Raw genomic sequence first — 25,158 nt, forward strand, 5'->3', positions numbered from 1 at the left:
ATTGTTTTGGAAAGGTGGGAAGATATTCCTAATCACTGATTTTCTTTAAGGAGAGTTTTGATGACTGGTTGTTGAATTAAGGCCTTTTCAACTTGGGAATCTGTGATTTTATGATTCTGCTCCTATTTCATGTTTATTCATCCTATTTAATGGTTGAGAAAATGAAAGAACTTGGGGATCTAGAGTCTCAATTTGCTAATCTCCCTGATGTTTCACATCAAGGACCATTGTGATCCTATATTGCACATTTCTCCTTTTCATGACATCTGAATTGTCATGGTCCATTTTTAATTTTTGTGTTTAATAGGTTTTACAAAGTGAACAGGTTTTCTTCCTCCTTCCAATAATAGTCACCCACCTAATCTCCCTGCTTCTTTAGTTAATCTTGATTTTGTGTTTATAAAAGGTCATAGCTCAATTTTCTTTGGTGATATTGATCTTAATATTTCTTAAGAAATGATTATTATTTTGGTTCTGAAATTTAAAGGAACATATGTTAGAAAATTAGAAATATAGAAGAGGAAAGGATGAGTGGAACTGTAATTGATCTAGTAAACAGTTTGGATACTGGCTTCCATGTAAATATTGGACAACTCTGGGGCAGAGCTCACTGACCAGTGTATGATACCCAGGAACAAGCCTCTGTTTCTACAGAGCAACCCATTTGGAGTGATCTTCAGGATAATCCTATAGAAACTGATTAGATTATCACTGAGATGGTCTTTTCCCTCCCCACCCTCACTTCCTATGGAGATGAGAGTTAGTCCTGTTAAACATCCTGAGAAAGGACCCATTGCTGACTCTATTAAGCATTATTACCCTAGATATACAATAAGTCAGTGATTAAAAATTAAACTATTCTTACAAGCCCCTAAACAAGAATTTATAAAAGAATGCTTTTATTTTTTGTTGGATACAAAAAATATCTTGAGCCCCTTCCTAGAATATGTTTGGTCTACTATCATAGTTGAAATATAAAACCAATTGACCTGCTCACATAAAGAAGCCAATGTTTTCAGGCTTTTATTTGGTCAACAATCATCCATTTCTCTGGGCTGACCATTCTCACTTTCTTGGACCCTAAGCCTACCTTTGGATTGGAGTCTCTATTTTCAGTGATCTTGCTTCCATCTCTTCAGTTCTAACCCTGTCATACTATAAGACTCAGAACTTTGTTCTATTAATTTGTAGTGGGGGTGTGAATAGGGATAGCATAGCACCTATGATTGCACTGATACAGGAAATTTCCTTATAAGAGAGTTCCTTTTACCAATGTAGATCAATATTGCTTCTTTTTTTTTTCTTTTTTTAATACTAATTTTTTTTTCAAAATACATGCAAAGATAGTTTTCAACATTTCCTCTTACAAAATCTTGTGTTCTATTCTTCCCCTCCTATCCTAGACAGCAAGTAATTCAATATAGGTTAAATGTGTGCAATTCTTCTAAGCATATTTCCACATTTATCATATTGCACAAGAAAAATCAGATCAAAAAGAGAAAAAAAATGAGGAAAAAAAAACCAAGCAAACAGCAACAAGAAAGTTGAAAATACTATATTATGATCCACATTCAGTCCCTTTAGTCCTCTTTTTGGATGCAAATGGCACTTTCTATCACAAGTCTGTTGGAATTGCCCTGAATCACCTCATTGTTGAAAAGAGCCAAGTCCATCACAGTTGATCACCAGATATTCTTCTTATTGCTATGTACAATGTTCTTTTGGTTCTACTCATTCCACTTAGCAACACTTGATGTAAGTCTCTCCAGGCCTTTCTGAAATCATCTTTCTGATTGTTTCTTATAGAACAATAATATTCTATTACATTGATATAACCCTAACTTATTCAGCCATTCCCAAGCTAATGGCTATCCCCTCAGCTTCCAGTTCCTTTCCACTACAAAAAGAACTGCTACAAATATTTTTGTACAAGTGAGTACTTTTCCCTTTTTATGCTCTCTTTGGGATATTGACCCAGTAGAGACACTGCTGGATGCAAGGGTATGCATAGTTTGATAGCCTTTTGGGCATAGTTCAAAATTGTTTAACACACAACTCCACCAACAATGTATCAGTGTTCCAGTTTTCTCACATCTCCTCCAACATTTATCATTATCTTTTCCTGTCATCTTAGCCAATCTGAGAGGGATCAAACACCACTTCTACAATTTACCATATTATAGAATTGATGAGAACACAGACAGATTTAGCCAGTGTCATACAGCCTTAAACACAGGAATTCCTGACTCCGAAGCAGTTGCCTATCCAATACCACTCTACTTATAAGATGTTTGAGAAGAAATAGCACTTTTAATGTGAAGACTTGCTGAACCAAGCCTTTTATAGGGACACTCATTCACTTTTGGTTTTCACCTAGCACTCAGCTTTCACCTGTGGCTCCAAAAAGTTGTAGCATTTGTAGTGGCCATTCTTGGTAAAACTATCTTGACAGGTAGACTAAGTTAGGTTTAGAGTAACTGATAGACCTCAGTCCCATCAGTTAAGTGTTTATCCCAAGTATATGAAGACTTCTCTTCTACAGAATGAGAAAATGAGAATAATTTGTTCCAACAGCTATGATGGCAGCTTAAGCAGGTACTGTGGAGTGTTTAGAGCTTGATAAGACATCAAAAACACAAGATCATCCACTACATTCCAGGTCAACTGGTCATCTTGACTTCTGTCTTGCCACTAGATCTTTAATCCTCTTCAAAAATGAAGGATAAAAACAATACCAATAGCAATAACAACAATATTATACTAGATACTTAAATTTAACATTTTTTGGTCCTGCCCATGCCTACATCTCTAAATTTGGTAGTTTTTAACCATACTTCCAGGACTTGAAGCTCTGGTTCCTAGTTTTACCCTGACCTCTAGAAAAGATAATGAGAGAATATATAAAATGTTTCTATGGACTTTTCAAGTTCATTGGCTTATAAGTAGCCATAGATCTCCACCACAGTGAGAAGTATGGTTTAGGAGATAGAGAAGTGACTTTAAAGACAGGAAAATATGGTCTTAAATCCCTCCTAAATTAGTAACTGAATGAACCTAGACAAATCTCTTACACTCTCTCAGCCTCAGCTTTCTCATTTGTAAAGTAGGGACAATGATAGTACCTACTACTTCACATGGTCAAATGATATATATATACACATACACACATACATGCACACATTTACATATTAAATTTTTATACATATATATATATATATATATATATATATATATATATATATATATATATATATATATATATATATATATATATGTTGGTCTTAGTATACACATATATAATGTGCTTTATAAATCTTAAAATGCTACATATATGTTAGCTATTATTGTAATTTCAGATCTCCCCCCAATGTTTTTGAGAGGTCACCATAGAACACTATTCTTTGAGATACTTTGGCAGAGTTGCTGTGTCCAATTCTTAAAAAAAGTCCTGTAATTAAAGCTTCACTAGGGTTAAGCCAATACAACAAAGTACCACATTTTCCCCTCCCTTCTGCAATATGTAAACTGCAAGATCCAATCCAACATTCCCAGGGCAGTAAAGAATTAATTCTTTATTTATTTAGGTAGGATTTGGACCCATGTTGTGTAATTCCAGTAAAATGCACATTTCAACTATATTCCCAGAATCTCTATCTCCACCTGACTGATGGGACTGGGCCTAAAAAGGCAGAGAGTCACAGAGTGCAAGGAAGATTCATGCCATGAATCAACACTTTAGAATTTCATGTGATTTGTGATTGTATCTCTTTCTCTAAATCCTTCAGGCCTTTTACATTACTGCTGTAAGAAAAAAAAAATCATGGGTAACCAGGTGGCTCAGTGAGAGCTCAGGAGTCAAGAAGACCTGAATTCAAATGTAACCTCAGGTTCTTATTAGCTGTGTGATCTTGGAAAAGTCATTCCAATCTCTATCTGCCTCTGCTTTCTCAGGAAAACCTGCTCTTAATCCCTCCTAAATTACTAACTGAATGAACCTAGACAAATTCTCTTACCCTTTCTGAGCCTCACCTTTCTCATTTGTAAAGTGGGGACAATGATAGTACCTACTACTTCACGTGGTCAAATGATATACATACATATACACACATACATGCACACATTTGTATATATAAATTTATATGTGTGTATATATATGTTGGACTTAATATACACATATATAATGTGCTTTATAAATCTTAAAATGCTACATATATGTTAGCTATTATTTTAATTTCAGATCTCCCCCCAATGTTTTTGAGAGGTCACTGTTCTTTGAGATACTTTGACAGAGTTGCTGTGTCCAATTCTTAAAAAAAAAAAATCCTTTAACTAGAGCTTCACTAGGGTTAAGTCAATACAATAAAGTACCAGATTTTCCCCTCCCTTCTGCAATATGTAAACTGCAAGATCCAATCCAACATTCCCCAGGAGGGTTTTCTCATAAGAGCATAGACCAGGACAGTAAAGAATTCTTTATTTATTTAGGTAGGATTTGGACCATGTTGTATAGTTCCAGTAAAATGCACATTTTATCTATTTTCCCAGAATCTCTATCTCCACCTGATTGATGGGACTGGGCCTAGGCCTAAAAAGGCAGAGAGTCACAGAGTGCAAGGAAAATTCATGCCATGAATCAACATTTTAGAATTTCATGTGATTTGTGATTGTATCTCTTTCTCTAAATCCTTCAGGCCTTTTAGGTTACTGCTGCAAGAAAAAAAAAAAAATCATGGGTAACCAGGTGGTTCAGTGAATAGAGCTCAGGAGTCAAGAAGACTGAATTCAAATGTAACCTCAGGTTCTTATTAGCTATGTGATTTTGGAAAAGTCATTCCAATCTCCCTCTATGTGCCTCTGCTTTCTCATTTGTAAAATGGGAATAATAATAATGCCTACCTCACAGGGCTTTTTTAGGTTTAAATAAGATAATAATTCTTAAGGCTTAGTAAGTATCTGGCACATAGTAAACACTGTATAAATGTTAGCTATTATTATTATAATTAAGTAGTTAAACTTTTGTAGAATTTAGCTAAATTGGTTCTTGAACAATAGGCAGAAATTACTGAACTCATAAACAAAATTAGATAGTTCCTGCCAGAACCTGAACTTATTTCTAATCAGAAAGTCTTTTCATCAGCAATGTGGAAAGAGTAAGGGAATGGGGAGGTCTAGAAGCTGGAAGTAATGCAAAGAATATTAGATGTGGGGACAGTACAGGAGGCAGACCAACCATAGAGGGTTGTTCTAGGAAAAAAAGCAGTGAAGGAAAGTGGGCCCCCAGAAGAAGGGCACTATAGTATCAGGACCCAAGGATGAAAGTAGGGTCATGTTAGTTACTATGTGCAGCAAATAAACCCTGCAGATGAGAGGTGATGAGAGCATGAGCTCCCATCAATGGAGTGGACATCAGTGGTGAGAAAGTGGATGCCTATGCCCTGGGACAAAACCTGATGTCCCATCATGGCCATGTTCTCTACCATCAAGAGCTGCAGATCACCTCCATTTCATGATAAGAGTTAAAATAAGATTTCTATGAAGAATAATACAGATTATTCAATTGGATAGAATTTTAAAAATACATTTAAATAGTAGTTTCACAACATAAATTTATGTATTTTCCATTGTTTCAGTTGTGTTCAACTCTTTATGACTGCATTGGGGGTTTTCTTGGCAAAAATGCTAAAGTGGTTTTCCATTTTCTTCTCCAGTTCATTTTACAGATCAGGGAACTAAGATAAATAGAGTTCAGTGACTTGCCATGTGTCTGAGAATGTGTCTGAGGCTGGATTTGAACTTACAAACACCTCCTGATTCCAGGCTGGGTACTCTATCCACTGAGCCAACTTGCTCCAATTATATATACATATATGTATTATATATATATGTAAGTAGATGTATACATGTGAGCATGTATTTATGTATAATAATAATTATTTTATACATATATTTTATCCTATATTGTAAAAAACAAAAAAGAGGATTTGCAGAATGCATTTATCCAGAGAGGATGCCAACAGTTCCCTGGATCACTACTAATTTAGACGGGTTCATGATCATTCCAGTCACCTAGACATATACTAGAATAAGTGAAGTTCTCTTTAAGAAACATTTTTCAAAAACACTTGCTGTGTGCAGAACACTGTGTTGAGCACTGGGGGAGACAAAAAGTTTAAATAGGAGGTAATCCTTGCCCAAATTAAGCATGTAATCTAGAGGGAAAATAATATGCATAAATGAACATGATACAGAATAACAGAATAATTTCACTAGGGAGGTGCAAAGAAAATGAAATATTAGGCTAAATAGTGGGAAAGGTCATGTTTTACTAGGAGCATCAGGAAAGATTTCATGGAGAAGGTGAAGAAATGTAAACTAGAAAAAACAATCCCAATTATTTCAACATTTGAGTTGATGATCAGGTTTCTTGGATGAAAATCAGAAATCCTCTAAACTTGTTAAACCAGTGAGAAGGGATAGATAGGACTAACAGATTATATTACAATATCTTCACTACTTGGTTCCACTTAAATCTTACTAGAGATTATATAAGAGCAGGTATTTTGTCTTATCTGATTTTTTAAAACTTCTTTTCCTCCCCCACATGGGCACAACATTTACTCATTGAATATTAACTGTAGTTATGGAACAGCTGAGAAGGGGAGGGGAAAAAAGAAGGAAGATTTTCATCCCCAGATTTCTTCTCTTTGTCCCTCAAAGAAGAAAGTTGCCTCTTTAACATAAAAACCAGGCTGAATTGATTTTCATATGAAAACAGGAATAGGGCACAGCCATAAAAATTGAACCATTATGCCAGCACTAAGTTGCCTCCTTCCTTCTTCTTAGAAATAGAAGCAAGGTATATTATCTCCAAATTCTTTTCTCTTGATTATTTTTATTGTGGTTCTCCATTCCCTCCCATTTAGTTATTAATTGTTTAAAAAAAAAATAACCACCCGCACAAAACTAAGCCCTGATACTATTTTTTTTTAAGCTTTAAAAAAATAAACTTTAGGCTTTCCCAAAGCACTGTGATCAAATATCCAGAAAGTAAAATGCATAAGAAAGTGAAATCAAAAATTGAAAAATTGACCAGCATGACTTTTAAAATGTTAAAAGAGTTCAACTTAGCACACAAGTCTTCTAGAGAGCTCAGGACATTAGCTGATGTTACTGAAAAACCATTAGCCGTTGATTTTAAGAATTCAATGCAGGAAGGAAGTCTTTTTGAATATGGTATTGGAACAAATTATCCACTGATCTTGGAATATCCAGAAAAGCACAACATAATGCATGAACTTTTTTCAAGGTGGGGAAGATATTTATTAAAGCAGAGATCTTTCAGGAGCCTTCAAGTTGTACTGTTCAATTCAACTCAATTCAAAAAGTATTTATTTGCATGTGGCCACAATGTATCAGGCACCAGGACTACAAAGACAAAAATTGGACAGTTCCTACCCTCAAGTAGCTTATTTGCTACTGAAAGAAAATATCACAGACAAAAGTACATGAAAATATGTGCAAAATAAAATTTTTGATGGAATAACTTCCTACTCTGCCAATATAAGGACAAATCGTGGCCCTGACTGGTACCAAGCCTGGTAGATTCAGAAGCAAATTAATCAGGTAGTAGTTTATTTGAGCTCTTTGTTTCTCTTTTAACCCCTTTTCATCCCTTTTCCATCCTGTATATAGTAGAATCAACTTGAATGACATAATAATTAACTATTATATTATATGAACACTTAAAACTAAGCAAATGGACAAATGCTATAGCTACAAATGAGGGCTTGATTTATTGGGGTTTTTTCCCATTCTCTAGATTTCAGAAAATGATGGAGAAAATGCTAATAATAATGATTAAAATTAAGATCATGCATACAATTTTTTCCTTCCTCACTCCAACTAGTTGCTCAAGATTTACCACCAAATCCCTGCCTTGGGATTCTCTCATTATTCTTTTATACCTCCCTAACAAGAAAACCATGGAACTCAGGATGACAGCTGTCCTCCTAATATATAATAGCTTATTTTTTGTGAAATTTTTGAATGAAAATTTTAATAAAGGAATTGGTGTAGAAAGTTCAAAGGAACAGAGAGGGTAAATAGCAAAGATGAGAAGAAATGCAAATTTGGGAAGGGGTTGCCCAAAAGGGAGACTAGAAGTATTGAAGAAGAACTTTTTAAGTATTTAAATTTTCTCTAACATTCTGACAAGACAGCTAGCTGACAGTATATAGAGTATAAGACTTGAAATCTGGAAAACTCATCTTTCTAAGTTTAAATTCTGCCTCAGACACTTACTACCTATGTGAATTTGGGCAAGTTCAAATTTTAACCTCTGTTTGCCTTAATCCACTGGAAGAAGAAATGGCAAACCACTTCCAAGAAAACCCCAGGGACAACATTGGCTTGCTATGATAGGGTCATGAAGATTGAAGCACAAAAATTTTATACTCCTTGATGCCATTTGGGGTTTCTTTACAAAAATAATGGAGTAATTTGCCATTTCTTTCACCAGCTCATTTTACAGATGAGGAAACTGAGGCCAACAGGATTAAATAAGTTAGGATTAAGTAAGTTACCCAGGGTTACATAGCTAGTAGCTGTCTGAGGCAAGATTTGAACTCAGGAAGATGAATTTTTCTGATTTCAAGCCTGATACTATTTCCACTCTGCTAGCTACCTGCTTCACCAGAAAGTTAGACTGGAGAAAAATTCTGAAATAGCTGAAGTTCTCCTTTAATATTTCTTGGTAACTCCTTACCAAAGTAGTGTTTCTTCCCATCTTTGTTATTTTCCCTCTCTGTTCCTCTGAATTCTTTATATCAATTCCTTTATTAAAATTTCCACTCATCACCAGCCCTGAAGTCAGGAGGACCTGAATTCAAATCTGGCCTCAGACACTTAACACTTCCTAGCTGTGTGACCCTGGGCAAGTCATTTAATCCCAATTGTCTCAGGAAAAAAAACATTCCACTCAGAAAATGATCTGAAAACCCAATGCACAAAAAATAAGATTTTATAAGTCAGGAGGACAGCTGGCATCCTGAGCTGTAGCTTTCTCACCATTTCCACCCTTCTTTCTTAGGGAATTATCAAAGAATAGTGAAAGGATCCCAAGACAGGGGTATGTTGGTAAATGTTTAGCAATTTGTTGGAGTGAGGAAGGGGAGAAAGTATGCTTTTAATTTTAAACATCATTATTAACATTTTCTTCATCACTTTCTACAAGTATAGAGAATGAAAAAAATAAAACAACAAATCGATCCTTAATTTGTAGCACTAATTTATTTCCCTGGTTTAAATTCTCATATTGAAAATGTAATTTTCAAGGGCAGGAAGATAGTGCAGTGGATAGAGCACCAGCCCTGAAGTCAGGAGGACCTAAGTTCAAATACAGCCTCAAATACTTCCTAGCTGTGTGACCCTGGGTAAGTCACTTAACCTCAATTGCCTCAGGGAAAAAAAGAGAAAAAAAGAAAATGTAACTATCAGCTTTTATTAGTGGTTCAAGTTGACTTGTTCTTTTACTCTTCATGACCCTATGAACCACTGAAAATCAATGTTGTCCATGGGGTTTTCTTGACAACGTGATTTGCCATTTCTTCTTCCTGTGGATTAAGGCAAACATGGTTAAGTTATTTGCCCAGTCACACAGCTAATAAGTGTCGGTACTCAGGATGATGAATCTTCTTGACTCCAGTCCCAATGCTCTATCCATTGAGAAATCTAGCTGCCTCCAACTACAAAATAAACACAAGATAAATAATTCACAAAATGACCTTCAAGCTGGAAGTGGACAGTGTTGATACTTACATAGCCTTTTAGGTTTGCAAATTGCCTTTATAATCTTTGATCTTCATAACAGCCTAGTGAGGTATAGTTAAGGCACGACTATATCCATTTTACAGATGAAAAAAAATGAGACTCAGAACAGTGAGGTGATCTATTTGTTCATGAACAGAGTAAGCAACAAAAGAGAAAACTGAACCCAGATCCCTTCTCTCTTCAACTCCAGAATTCTTTCTATTATACCACAAAACTTCAAGTGATCATAAAAGATTAGAGAAATTTTTCATCAGCAGCAGGATGAAGGTCTATCAGAATACAGTGTTGAATGATGCACTAAGGAAAAAAAGACTAACTGTGCTAACAACAGGTAAGGGGATTCCAGCCTAGGCAGCTCAGGGATTACTCTCTAGCACTACACTTACATCCACAAAAAGCTATTCAACTGTATCAATGGGTATAAAATATATAAGAGTCTGGAGGCAATTTCAATGAGACCATACATTTGTTATTATTTTTTAGTTCCATATTTTGAGAGAGAGAAATTGAGGGTGATTCAGATAAGAATAATTAAAATAATTATTTAAAAACTAGGACCATTGGGAAAGGATGGAACAAAAATGATGGAGCAGAAAGAGCACTGGATTTGATCTCAGAGAATATGACTCAACTTCTTACCATTTATATGGCCTTGGACAAGCAATTTCCCTGGGCCTCAATTTCCTTTGTAAAATGCAGGGATTGTGGTATCTCTAAGGTCTTTTCCAGATATAAATCTTATAACTTATGACCTAAATTAAGCAAACTAGAATTATTTATCATAGAGAAAATGACTGGTTTTAAGTGATTATTACATTTCAGTGCTATATAAATGTTAGGTATTATCATTCTTCTTCCTGAGAAAGATGCTGACCAGTATAAAATAAGACTCTTAATAGGCAGCTAAAGCTAGATTGCTAATAATGTAGTTCTGATAAAAGAGCGGCTAAGTTGGTAAGGGCTTGAAAAAATGAGCTAATATAATGTTTGAATGGGGGAGTCACAATTTTTGTCTTTAGCAATGCAACATTTAAGAAAAGAAAGGATACTTTGATCATTGAAATAATAGGTTTTGTTGGCCTCTCTTTCCAGAGTGGAAACAAAATTCTGTGCTCCATTATTCTGAGCCATCATGACGGTCAGTCCATTATCAATTATGATGATGAAAATGGGAAGACATGTGTGCACATTGCTGCTGCAGCAGGTTACAGCGACATTATCAGTGAGCTGGCAAAAGTCCCAGACTGCAACCTACAGGCATTGGATGTGGATGACAGGTATCCATGGCAACTTACTAAAGGGCTGTAAAGTGTGCTCCACATCTCAGGATGTCAACCTGGGGATGAGCATTTTTATTGACTGATCATGTTTTATTGGATCCTGGGTGCCAATAAAATTCACATGGAGACTGGTGATGGGAATAATTGTTCTGTTTCTGAGAAAGACATAACATGGAGAGAAATTGCTAAGTTTTCATCTTTTAACCAAACAACATCAGTGGTCTCAGGCTATTTCCTGAATATTAGCCATTAACTGAATTCATGCTCCCCTGCACTAGCCTTTAATTTGCTTTCACAAAGATGACTCTAATCATGACTGTCAAAAGACAAACAGAGGCAACACTGAAATGAAAATGGACCAGATTTTGGAGTTAAGGTTTAAAGCTAATATCTACTGGGGTTTTTTGGTTTGGGTTTGGGTTTTTTGCTATGTGCAAGTGGAAAGAGTGCCTGAGTCAATGAGATCTGAGTTCAAGTGAAGCCCCAGACCTTTACTATCTCTGTGACTCTGGTCAAGTCACTTGCCCTCTGTCTCAATTTCCTCACCTAATTCCCAGAGTTATTGTGAAAATAAAATGACATAATAATTGTAAAGTGCTTAGCTCAGTGCCTGGTTCATAGTAAGTGCCACATAAATGTTAGTAATCATATTATTCCTGATATTGTTGTTATTAGCCATTTTCATGGGATAGTGATTATAATCATGGAATTACTGTTGAGTTAAAGTCTTAACTCTGACATAGACTAGTTATATGATTATGAGCAAACTGTTAACTTTCTCATTGTCTCAAGCAACTTTCTAAGACTAGGTCACAGGCAGGAGCCTACTGGTAAATATTTAACAATCAGATCTCTGAAAATGCCATCCATACTTTTAAGATTAATCTGTATTGTTTACATTTTTTTCACTTTAAGTTTAGATAATTCACAAAATAATAAATCAAGCTGATTTGTAGCATCTGTTGATTTCTGTGGTATATCTCCTCATGCTGAAAATTTAACAAAAATTCAAGCCAGTTTGAGCTAGCTCCAATGCACTCTGGCTACAGGCAAGCTGTTGATCTGCATTGGTGGAGGGGACTTCCACAATGGGAGATCCCAAAACCAATATAATCTCAAATTCCGATTTTTAAAAAGTACAAACTTCTCCATACAGGGTCATTATTAAGGTCAAATGATAACAGTGTGTTTAAAGTGTTACGAAGTCCAGGTAAATAAGTTAATGCCAACTTGTTTTTCCAGCCCGATGCTGAATGTACTAAGGTGTCTACATTGTTTCTTCTTATTACCAAAGGTTCCTTTGCAGGATGGTTGGCTGATGTCCAGAGTGTAATTTGTGGCCATGAAATGATAGCAATTAAAGTATCCTATGTTAATATAATGCTTTATGACTTACAAAGGACTCTACACATTTCATGTCATTTGATCCTCATAGAGAACCAGTGTCCAGAGAATCAGTGGAGAAAGAGCTGGCCTTCAGATAGGAGAACCTGGAACTTAACTCCACATTTGACGTGTGATAGATATGGGATTTGGGGCAGACCACTTAACCTTTCCTTGCTCTAGCCAATGGACTAAGACTGGCTGTACATTGACTTAGAAAAGCAAAAAAATGAACATTATTTATGTTGTATTTTTATTTCATTAAAAATTTCCTAATTACATTTTAATCTGGTCCAGAGAGCAACCAGGAGTGATCCACAAGATTGACACCTCTGTTCTAGGTAGTTCTAAGATTCTAAGTCTTAGAGATAAGGGAGCAGCTCTTCTGCTTTGGGAGAAGAGGTGCAGGAGGCAAGTTTCTAACCTAAGAGTTCTGCATACCTCTAACATTACAGATTCAATCCACATGTTTAATCTTCATTTTCTGAGATATGTATTGAAAGAAGTATTATTGTCATGATTCTCATTTGACACATCTCTTAGGATCATAGATTTAAAGACCTAAACAAGGGACTTACCTCCTAGTCAAACTCACCTGATTTACAAATAGGGAAACTGAAATTCAGAGAGGCCAGGTCACAGAATTAACAAGTAAAGGATCTGGATTCAAACTCAGATCTTCTGACTTCCTATCTCAAGTCCTTTCCACTACTCCACACTGCTACAGGGCAAGAAGGTCTCTGGGTAAAGGGATTTGTGGTTTTAGCTTCATTCACAATTTTATTTTACTTTTTATTAAAGCTTTTTTATTTTTCAAAACATGTACATTTCAAAACATTAGCCCTTGAAAAACCTTGTGTTCCAATTTTCCCTCTTTTGCCCCACACCCTCCCCTAGATGGCAAGTAATCCAATATATGTTAAACATAATAGAAATATATGTTGAATCCAATATATGCATACATAATTATAGTTGTGTTACACAAGAAAAATCAAATCAAACCAGTAAAAAGAAGAAGAAGAAGAAGAAGAACAACAACAACAACAACAACAACAACAACAACAACAACAAGAACAAGAAGAAGAAGAAGAAGAAGAAGAAGAAGAAGAAAAGGAGGAAGAGGAAGAAGAAGAGGAGGAAGAAGAAGAAGCTGCTGCAAGCAAGCAACAACAAAAACAGTGAAAATGCTATGTTATGAACAACATTCAGTTCCAACATTCCTCTCTCTGGGTATATATGGCTCTCTTCATCACTGAACAAGTGGAACTGGTTTGAATCATCTCATTGTTGAAGAGAATCCATCAGAATTGATCATCATATAATCTTGTTATTGCCGTGTACAATGATCTCCTGGTCCTGCTCATTTCATTCAGCATCAGTTCATGTAAGTCTCTCCAGGCCTTTCTGAAATCATCCTGTTGGTCATTTCTTATGGAAACAATAATATTCCATAACATTCATATACCACAGTTTATTCAGCCATTCTCCAATTGATGGACATCCACTTAGTTTCCAGTTTCTAGGCTCTACACAAAGGATTGCTACAAACATTTTTGCACATCACAATTTTATTTTAATCAACCAAGTTAAAGTGACTGAGCTCATCTTTCCTCTACAAATGTAAAGTTGCTTATTCCCTACATGTATACTTTATTGAAATTGATTAAAAACTGTGCTGTATAAATAAAAATAAAAACAAAAAGAATTTTGAGGGCTTAGCTTTTTAAATAAGTTTTTATGATGGTGTATAAATTATTTGGGAAAAGAAAAAATTTCGAAATTGTTTTCTTTTGAGCCAGCAACAGTCATGTGCCAGCATGGCCATCTTGGATTGAACTTCTACTGACTTTAGGATGACTCAGAAATCTGATCTTAACCAGATGAAAATGTATTGAGCCATTTTCCTCTGTCTTTTGTTAGTGTTCTTAGTTTGTTGTTACTTGAGTGTGTATTTCATGACATTCACCCGTTTCATTCCTTTTGTTGCTGTTGAATTGTTATTAAAAGCAACCATTACTTCCAAGGAAATATGCTATGTAATTATGAGGGCAATTGTTATAAATACTACAATCACTTGGTATGGGGAGGTCACATTTCAGAGGTCATGCAAACTCACAATGAAAAAGGATCAGTCACATCAAAGCAGAATGTGATTTTAAAAAATAGAAAACAAACTCCAAGAAAAGATGAACTATTATTTCAAAAGGATCTAATTTGGGACAGCTAGGGGGTGCAGTGGATAGAGCACCAGCCCTGAATTCAGGAGGACCTGAGCTCAAATCTGGTCTCAGACACTTTACACTTCCTAGCTGTGTGACCCTGGGCAAGTCACTTAACCCCAATTGCCTCAACCAAAAAAAAAAAAAAAGATCTAAATCATCCTCAGAGAACAAGGCAAAGCTTCAGAGGCACATGGCAGGCACATGGCATGTTTTTCACTCCTCTACAATGTGATGTAAGCTCCTTAAAATTAGAAAAGCAAAAAGAAGACCACTTTAAAAAAAAAAAAAAAGACAGCTGTTAACTACTTCAGTGAAGAAAAAATACTTGTCCCGAGTAAAACAATAAAGACCTTAGAACTGAAGATCGGGAAAAGGCAGATTTTACCAATGAAACTTACTTTTTCATTCGAAATAGAATGGCAATTTCCTGAGACAGCTTCTCTTACTCCAAACAGAGCTTCCTTCACAAAGTAATTGAGCTAAAAAGCTTCCTTGACTCAGCTTCCTGGTCTGGGGGCTTAAAAGATCCCCGCCTCTCAGACTTGGTGTATGTCCAAGACAGCACGAATTGCTAACATTTTCTGATGACTAACTGACTGACCAGAACCATTTCCAAATGGAAATGAAAGGGGACTTCATCTAGAGAGGTGAGAGTCACTATATCTTTGCTGTGTTAGAGCAAGTCCCTTTCCTTTGCTACTTTTTGGTGATTTGGGAGTGCCTCATTTTGTCCCAACATTGTACCTGAACCAAGAGAGTGGTAGCTTTAAGGCTTTGCTTACAACAAAGCCTGTAACCAAAATTTGGTCAAGAGAAGTCCAGATGAGCTCATAAGATCTAGATATCTTCATCAAATTATAAAATATGGCATGTGTTTTTTGGTTTGGTTTTGCAGTTTTGTTTTGTTTTTGTTTTTGTTTTTTACTTCCAAAGGGCCTGAGAGTCTTATCCACATTGAAGGAATGCTAAAGTACAATAAATATATTTATATTCTGAGGAAAATTGTTCTGAAATTATGAAAATTCCTAAATAAAGGTGAAACTAGTCTGGCACAATACCAGGTACCACAAAAGGCTAAGACAACCAAGCAGTGGAGACAATTGCAGCCAAGAAATTTACCTGATTGAAATTCTTTTGAAAACTTTTGGTCTATACTCAAGACTAGATTTGGAAAAATGGACTATTTGTCAAAGATATGCTTCTACTTAAGTAATATCCAATGCAATGTATAGCTTCATGACAAAAAAATTTAATATATGTCAGAATCTTATGAATTCATTGACAAATTTGTAAAAAAAAAAATGAGTGCAACAAAAGGATGATATATTGACCATAAAAGATTTTTTTAATGTAAAGAGTTGTAACTTTTGTTATATTGTCAATAAATTTAATTATTTTATTCTGTCCCAGTTACTGTCTACACCACTATAAATTACTTTTTGTGACACAGAGAGAGAGAGCAAGAGAGACGGAGGGGGGAGGGAGGGAAAGAAGGGAAGGAGAAAGAGACAGCAAATTTATATTGTCAATACTTAGCAAAAGTTTGAAAAAGTGATCATCCTACATAGTTCCTTGTGTAATAGCCTTTCTCAAAAACTTCCATCTTACTATTTTTTTCTTCAAGGACACCTCTCCACTGGGCAGCAGCAGCAGGAAAGGCTGACTGTGTCCAATTGCTGTTGCAGCTTGGCATGGATAGCAGCCCTCGAGATATCAATGAGAACACTCCTCTGGCTTATGCAATGCGTTGTGGACACACAGCATGCATCAATCTGCTCTCTCAAGATAGCAGGTAAGTGGGGCAACTAGGTGGTGCCGTGGATGGAGCACCAGTCCTGAAGTCAATAGGACCTGAGTTCAATCTGACCTCAAACACTCAACACTTCTAGTTATGTGACCTGGGCAAATCATTTAACCTCAATTGCCTAAGGGAAGAAAAAATGGCAGAAAAAAAGAAACATATAACAGGTATTTTCTTAACTCCTACAAAGAGCTAGAATTTTCCTATTCGGTACCTCTTCCTACCTAGGCCACTCTTCATATAATAGGTATGCAATGTGTTTCTTGTATACTGGTTTGACTTTTCCTTTCTTATAAGATGGAAACTCAGCTACACCTTTCATTTAACAGATGAGAAAGGAATTAATTACAGAACGGCGATTTGGCAATTTGGGGGCGGGTCATCACAAACTTTAAGACAGTCATTTGGAAGTAGTTGAAAACTGGCATATATGCATACATATATGTATGTGTATATGTATCATATATGTGTTAACTAATGAGAACATCAGTCTGCAACAAACATCTCATTTCTACTTGGCTTCTTTGTAAAATTAGAAAGCTTAAAAATACAGATTATTAGGATAATTCATTAAAGCTCTGAGTCTTTAAGAACTTAATTTCCAGGTTAGACAATGATTTTCCAGATAGTGGACTTCCCTCCCATCCAATTCCCATCCATGATTTTTATAGAAAAGACACTAATTAAGAATACAAAATTTTATCTTTATTGTTCTTAAAATCTGTCAATAAAATTTAAGCAACAAGTAAGTAAATATAAAAGAGCAAAAAAACATTGGAAAAACTGATGTGGAAAATAGATACAGGAGATAAAATTTAAGACTTATTGGATGATCTATCATTAGTCATGATGAAAACAGGAACCTAGACACCATATTCTAGAAGCAGAGGATAAAATAGAAATTGAAAGAATTCATTAATCACCTGAAAGATCCCAAAATGAAAACTCTCAGAAATATTATACCTGAATTCCAAACCTCCAGTATCAAGGAGAAAATACCACAATGCAATCAAAAACAAACAATTCAAATATTGTGGAGCCATAGTCAGTATAACACAAGATTTAGCAGCTTCCTCAAAGACTGGAGGGCTTAGAATATGATGTTTTAGCAATTAAAGGAGCTAGGATTACAACCAAGAATCATCTACCCAGTAAAATTAAATATAATCCTTCAACATAGAAATGGATATTCAATAAAATAGAGGACATTCAAGAATTCCTGATGAAAAGATCAGAGCTGAATAGAAAAATCGAAACATTTTAAATTTAATAATTAGTATTAGAATACTAATGTGCGCTTAATGAAAGCATTACAGAAGGCTCTCAGTAAAGTATGTAAAGACATACATGAACTGATTCAAAAGTGTAATGAGCAAAATGTTTGTGGCAGCCTTCTTTGTAGTAGCTAGAAACTGGAAACTGAGTGGTTGCCCATCATTGGAGAATGGCTGAATAAACTGTGGTATATGAGTGTTATGGAATATTATGGTTTTGTAAGAAATGACCAACAGGATGATTTCAGAAAGGCCTGGAGAGACTTACATGAACTGATGCTGAGTGAGATGAGCAGGACCAAGACATTATATACTTCAACAACAATACTATATGATGATCAATTCTGATGGATGTGACCATTTTCAACAATGAAATGAACCAAATCAGTTCCATTTGTCCAATAATGAATAGAACCAGCTACACCCAGTGAAAGAAGTCTGGGAATTGAGTGTGAACCACTACATAGCATTTCCTATTCCTCTGCTTTTGTCTGCTTGCATTTTTGATTTCCTTCACAGGTTAATTGTACATTATTTCAAAGTCCAATTCTTCTTGTGCAGCAAAATAACTTTATGGATATGTATACATATATTGTATTTAACATATACTTTAACATATTTAACATGTATTGGTCTATCTGCCATCTGAGGGATGGGATGGGGGAAAGGAGGAAAAAATTGGAACAAAAGGTTTTTCAATGGTCAATGCTGAAAAATTACCCATGCATATATCTTGTAAATAAAAAGCTATAATAAAAAAGTGTAATGAGCAGAACCAAGAAAACATTGTACACAGTAAAGCAATATGTATGCTGACCTATGAATGTTAGTTAATCTAAGTAATTCAATGATCCAAAACAATTCTGTAGGACTTATGATGAAAGATGCTGTCCATCTCTAGAGAAAGAACTGATAGAGCCTGACCTTTTTCTTTACTTTATTTTTGTTATTGTTGTTGTTTTGATCTATGCTTTCTTTACATAATGGTTTATGTGGAAATGTGTTTTGCATGACGACACATGCATAACCTATTTCAAATTGCTTGCCATCTTGATATATAGAGAGAAAGAGAATTAGCAATTCAAAACTTCAAGAGGGAAAGAATATTTTTTAAAAGTTTTACATGTAATTGAGAAAAAAATAAAATTTTAAAAGAGAAGGAGAGAGCTGAGGTAGGGTAAAATATTCAGGAGAGGGGAGGTGTTCCTTGACTAATAAACTATATAAAAAGAAACAACAGGAAGGCTTCGGGAATTTTACTCTTTTTAGTGTCTATCTAAATAATCCTTAAGAGTCTTCCAGATCTTAATATGTCAACCTAAATAACTGCACATTGCAATATTGTAAATGTTCAATTTTGCTTCATCTTTCTATCCTCACTCACAATGCTTCCTTTTTTTATACTCCCATAGACTTGAATCTATTCATCCCCTTTCTTCCCTGAACAGTAGACTTCTAAAGAAAGAGAGGCCATTCAACATGCTTAACCAAATATTCTGTAAGAAGAAGAAAGAAGAGCAGAAAATCAATGAGAAAGACCACAGCCAGGACAAGTACCAGGAAGAAGATGCTTCAGAAGTTGATGACATCATCACTACCTTTGACTCCATTGTGGATGCCAATTGCCAAGAGGTACCTGATCAGAGAATGGTGATGGTAGACTTCAAAAAAAGGGCCACAGAGATATCCAAGTATCTCTCATCAGAAAAGAAGCAGCAGGAGCGTAAAGGACTACCACCAATCAGAACACAAAGTTTGCCACCCATTACTCCAGGTGTCTCCTTTCTAACAGCCTCCCAGATGGTTACTTCCCATGGTGGCTTAGGTTCCAATGCTCATCGTTTTTCATGTAAATCTCAAAAAAGTAGAAGTGAGCATGATCTATTAGATCACAGGACTAGCTGCCAGGCATTGATAGATAATGCTTGGCGATCTGATTCTAATCAAATCTTCTCCTGCAAAGCTTGGACAGTAGCTCCTTCAGGTAAGCTTCCAGATGCATTATTAACTGGAAAACCAAGCCATGTGGAGTTCTTGGGACCTGTCCAGCCTCTACCCCGACATAATCGTACATCAGGTAATAGTTTTATACCACCTTTCTTCACTTGATATGCTTGGTAAATTAACTGCATTGATCATATCCCATAAGCAGGTTGGAAAGAAAATAGTAGAACTAAAATTAGAGTTCAGGTTAGTTCAGGTTAGGTAAGTGGAAAAATATGACCCCCTTCTGAGCATCTCTGGAGCCTCCCTTTCTTCCAAGTGAAATACCAAACTCCCTCAGAAAAAAAAAGAAGCTTCAGAGTATAAGACAGCCCTCGTTCTACCACAAAGAGAAACCAATAAGCAAATGCCTTCTTATGCTATGGACAGATGTGGGAGTGATATCAGAGACTGAAATAATCCCCTTCTCAATTAGACTATAACAAGAACAAGAACAATAGTAGTATAGTACCATTATAGTACTACTTCATAGGTAGTTCACAAAAATGTATTTTAGCTATTTTCTGGTGGCTGAGGATCACTGATTGGGCTGCTTCCAGAAGGCACCTGATGGCGCCATGAAACAACATGCAATTTTCCAAGAGGACAGGGAAAAGTGAATAACAAAGGGTTTCAACTCCTAGAAATCCTAATAAGTGATCAGTCATCCTGGGAATTAGCCCTGCTTACATTAGGAGGTAATTCAGATCTGACTAGGTTCATAACTTCTCTATTTCTACTTATTTACTCATCTAAGCCTGCTACTTTCATGTCCCAAAGCTATATCAAACTTTTGTTTTCCATTTTTCATATAACTTCTTAAAGGAAGAAGAGAAGTATAGTTTATTTAGGCTTTATTCATTCACTGATACATTGCATTCTTAGTAAATTAAAGCATCTTGTCCTCTCTGTTCTTATAATATACAAGAAACCATATTTTGCACAGTAAGGTCTATTGTTTCTGATACTCCTGTTTCCTGATGAAAATTACAGCATGTATTTCAAGCACCAACAAAGATTTAATAGCACAAAACCAGATTAGAAATATGAAATAGACAGAGTAGTCCACATAATTGTAGTATCATGAAATCTTATTCAGGAACTTGTAATTACATCAAAGGCATCTCAATCAAGTACTAGATCAGGAGAAGGTAAGTCTTTCAAGAGTCTTTAGGCTATAAATGGGAGCTTTAAAGGAGATGTATTTGGTAACGTTTTAGATAACTCTGTACCTACTATTCAATCACCAAAATCATAGGAGTTAAGAGTTGGAATAGACTATTGTCATCATTTAGTCCAATTTCCTCATTATTACAAATAAGGAGAGAAGTTTTTTTGCCCAAAACAATACAACTAGTTAATAGCACAACCAGTTCTTCAGGTCAATAGTTTCCTACTTAATCAGGTTACTTTAACTAATAGACTATAATAAGCAAAGTGACAATGCTATTTCCCCAGTACCAAATCCTCAAGTCATTTCTGTGGGAATCATCATCCATCAATAAGCTTGACTTGATTGCAAATGATATTATAAATTTAGATACTTTAATTGTTATATGAAATAATCACTCTACCTTCACTGGTAAAGATAGAAAGTCTATCTTTCCATATGTGATGCTGTTGGCAATGTGCTAGATTTCGATCCAAGTTTAAATCTAATCTCTAACACAAGCTGTGTGACTGTGAGCAAATTATAATCTTTATGAGCTTCAGTTTTCTTGTCTATAAAATAAAATAAAAACTTGATTCATAACATTACTAAAATGCTCAAATTAGAAAATATATATAAAATCTTTTCCAACTCTAAAACATAAGAGAAATGCCATCTATTTCCATCCCATATAGTTTTTATCCCAAATATTTTGGAAATGTTTGACTATAATGGGTTATTTTACAAACATGCTAGAGGCCATCTTCGCTTATTATCAGCTATGGGGCACTCTATTGTTTTCCATTCTCATTCCATGACAACCAAATCATCTTCCTTTCTAATCTTTTTTACATCTCTTATCTCAAGCAAATTTTTACTGGTAATCTGCTACAAGTTGATAATATGCACCATTTCCCCCAAGATATCTTGTCATTTTGATTTACCCAAAGCCATAATACTCCTTGACTGACAACCACGATACAGTTTTATGTTAAACTGCATTATCTTCACTAACACAGACCTCCTACTCTTCCCCTCCTTACACAGATCTATCTGATGGGTAATTTATACCCTAATCAGACATCTTGGTATTGAGGCTACTGAGGAATGTGGAAAGAAATCCAACAGAGGCCTTTCCAGCTTTTTAGTTATAATCCTAGCAGTAAAATCTCAGCACATTTCTAAGCAAGATTTCTGTATTATAGGCAAAGGCTTGATGTGGTAAAGCAATTGGATAATTTAAATAATATCCCTACACCATTGGCACAAACTTTGATAACCATTTTCTTTTGAATTTTTTTCCACTCCTGCCTTGAGTTTAATAAATAATAATGGGAATGGGCTGGGTTATTGCTTGAATTACTGGCAATTGCTGCACTTTGCTTACATCAGCAACTCAGGACTGTTAGCCTTAATGACTATCGTTTAACTGTTACCCAGAACTGGCATAGAGACTAGAGGCTGAGGAAGAGGGGAGGGGACTGGGGCACTTATCTTAATGAGTTGGAATATAAGATCATATCAGCATAATATCCTTTGACTAATGCTTTTAAAGAAGATGAATGAGAGAAACATGGCCTATTCTAATAGACAGAAAATAATCCCTTTCCTAAGCTAACACTCCAAATGCAAAAAAATGCTCACTTTATTTTCTCTTTCCCCAAAATAGCCCCCCCACCACATGATAAGGAAACTATTGTGAAATTTCTCTCTAAAACTTTTCAACAGATCTTTTAAGCACCCTAAGTTAAGCATTTTCATCAAACTGTGAAAGACCTTTCTTTCTACTTTCTGCACTGTTGTGATTTCATGCAACAGTATTACAGGGCCAAATCTAGCACTTCCTTCCCTTTGTTGCCCATTTTCTCCTCCTCCTGTCCTTTGCCCCTTTACATATCTTAAACACATTCTGAGATACCTAGCCAAGGTCTAATCCTTGCTAAAAATGTCACAAATTAAACATTAGCTTCTAAGGGCTATCATCTTCTTCAGAGATGTTCATCTTTTATGTTGTTTTGTTTTTAATTGAAGACCAAAATAGTTTAAGAATCAAAGAAACTCTACAAAAATGATTAAACGATAAATAATGTATAAGGTAAGATGCTTAAACTCCTTCACATCATATCACATAGGAAGCCACACTGGCAGTATATAACCTGCCATAGCATTTTTTATATATACATATGTCACATTTCAATTTCAAGCCATTTCCCTTTACCATAGTATTCTGACATAGACAGAAATCCAGTGCTTTGATCAGTAAATCAATTTGCCAATGTAAAGTGGGAAAAGCAATAGGATATAGTATACTATAAATATAGTACTATATAATACTACTATATAGTAGTCCTGACTCTGAAATTATTTTTCTGTGTCCCTATGGTAAAGTCACTTCCCTCCCTGGCTTTTATTGTCCCCAGGAGAAAAATCAAATAGTCTCTGGAATCCCTTCAAGCCTTTATATTATATGGCTCTGCATTTCTTCAGCCAAAAGGAAATTAATAGAGAAAATGTGCTTTATTTAGTCTTGTGATGCAAATATTACTTAGGCTTTATTCATACACTGACATATTGCATTCTTAGGAAATTAAAGCAAATTGTCTTCTCTGTTTTTATAATACATAAGAAACCATATTTTGCACAGTAAGGTGAAGTGGCAACCCCTGAAAATCCATACATTTTGTAGTTATGATTTGAATTCCCTCTTACCCACCAGACCACTAACCAAATGAATGGACAACATATGACCCCCAGAATCTCCATTTATCTGATAGACTGCAGTTAACAGTGTTGATGATGGCAATATTCAAATATTTCTTTGGTTCACTTTATTTCAGATGTTCAGAACTCAAATCTGTTATATTAAAAATGAGTTCACAGATTTTTTGAATAATTTTGTAACTACATTCCCCCTTGAAGCTTCTAGTTCAGGGAACCATTCATTTATTTTTAAAAGTTCATTGAGCATTTATTATATAACTAATTATACCCTATTTTTCATGTATGCCACTTTTCCTTCTTTCTTAAGTATGGTCACAAGCCAGAGGAATATCCAAAAAGAAATCCAAAAAGATTTCAACAAGCTGGAAAAATGATTTAAATTTAATAAGATGAAATTTAATGAGTATCAATGTAAAGTTCTGTACTTGGGCTCAAAAATAAGCAAATTAAAAAGTAAAGCAAAGGGGCAGCTAGGTGTCGCAGTGAATAGAGCACCTGAATTCAGGAGGACTCGAGTTCAAATGTGATCTCAGACACTTAACACTTCCTAGCTGTGTGACCCTGGGCAAGTCACTTAACCCCAGCCTCAAAAAAAAAAAAAAAAAAAAAAAAAAAAAAGTAGAGCAAGGTAACAGGTGTGGTGAAAAAAATACCTGGGATTTTAGTGGATTGTTGATTTAATATGAATTAACAATATAAAATCAGTCATCTTCTCTAATCCACAATAATAATAATAGTAAAGCTAACTCTTAGCTGAGCAGTTAAATAGCAGAGTAATAGTACACTATACTTGGACTCAAGAAGACATCTTTTGTGAGTTCAAATTCAGCCTCAGACATTTAGTAATTGTATGATCCTGGTCTGTTTGCCTCAATTTCCTCATCTGCAAAATTAACTTCAGAAGGAAATAGCAAACCACTCCAGTATCTTTGCCAAGAAAACTCCAAATGGGGTCACAAAAAGTTGGATGCCACTGAATAAACTGAACAATAACACTAATTATTGGTTAAATCTTAAATTTAATTAATAAACATACCCTGTTTGTACCAAGAAATTCCTAGATGTAATCTCTTCAGAATACATGTAGATAATTGTGTTTAATTCCACACAGTATATTTTAGGAGTTATATTGACAAGGTATAGTACTTGTAGGGGAGGATGAACAGGATTTTCAAGGGAAACGCACATATACATATATGTATTATATCTGTGTATGTATATGTGTGATTTATGTATGTATGATTTTTTGAGAGAGAGTAAAGCTCATGGCCTTCGATGCCTGTACACAAACATAAAAGGTAAAGGTAACAAACAAAGTGAACTAGAAATCTTATCAAATTTGATCTTAGATATCTCTTAAGATTTGATAGGCTGGTATTCTTAACTACAATATGGCTACATGACCACAATATGACTTATATGACTACAATGTGTTAAATAAACAGAACAAAATACAGCAGTGACACTGAATCTTTAAAATAAAAACTGATTAAAGTAAATTCATGACAAAGAGAAG

General features: G+C 35.2%; 1 protein-coding gene across 1 annotated transcript in view; it reads left to right on the forward strand.

The window, feature by feature from the left end:
- The window catches only part of ANKRD55 (ankyrin repeat domain 55), a 65,652-nt gene that overhangs the window by 32,789 nt on the left and 7,705 nt on the right, over positions 1-25,158 (forward strand). The window contains exons 7-9 of the mRNA XM_074284658.1: positions 10,921-11,105; positions 16,338-16,505; positions 19,237-19,865. Coding sequence (XP_074140759.1) covers positions 10,921-11,105; positions 16,338-16,505; positions 19,237-19,865 — 982 coding nt within the window. The remainder of the gene's footprint in view (positions 1-10,920; positions 11,106-16,337; positions 16,506-19,236; positions 19,866-25,158) is intronic.

Source organism: Sminthopsis crassicaudata, chromosome 1, assembly GCF_048593235.1.
Source record: "Sminthopsis crassicaudata isolate SCR6 chromosome 1, ASM4859323v1, whole genome shotgun sequence".
NCBI lineage: Eukaryota > Metazoa > Chordata > Mammalia > Dasyuromorphia > Dasyuridae > Sminthopsis > Sminthopsis crassicaudata.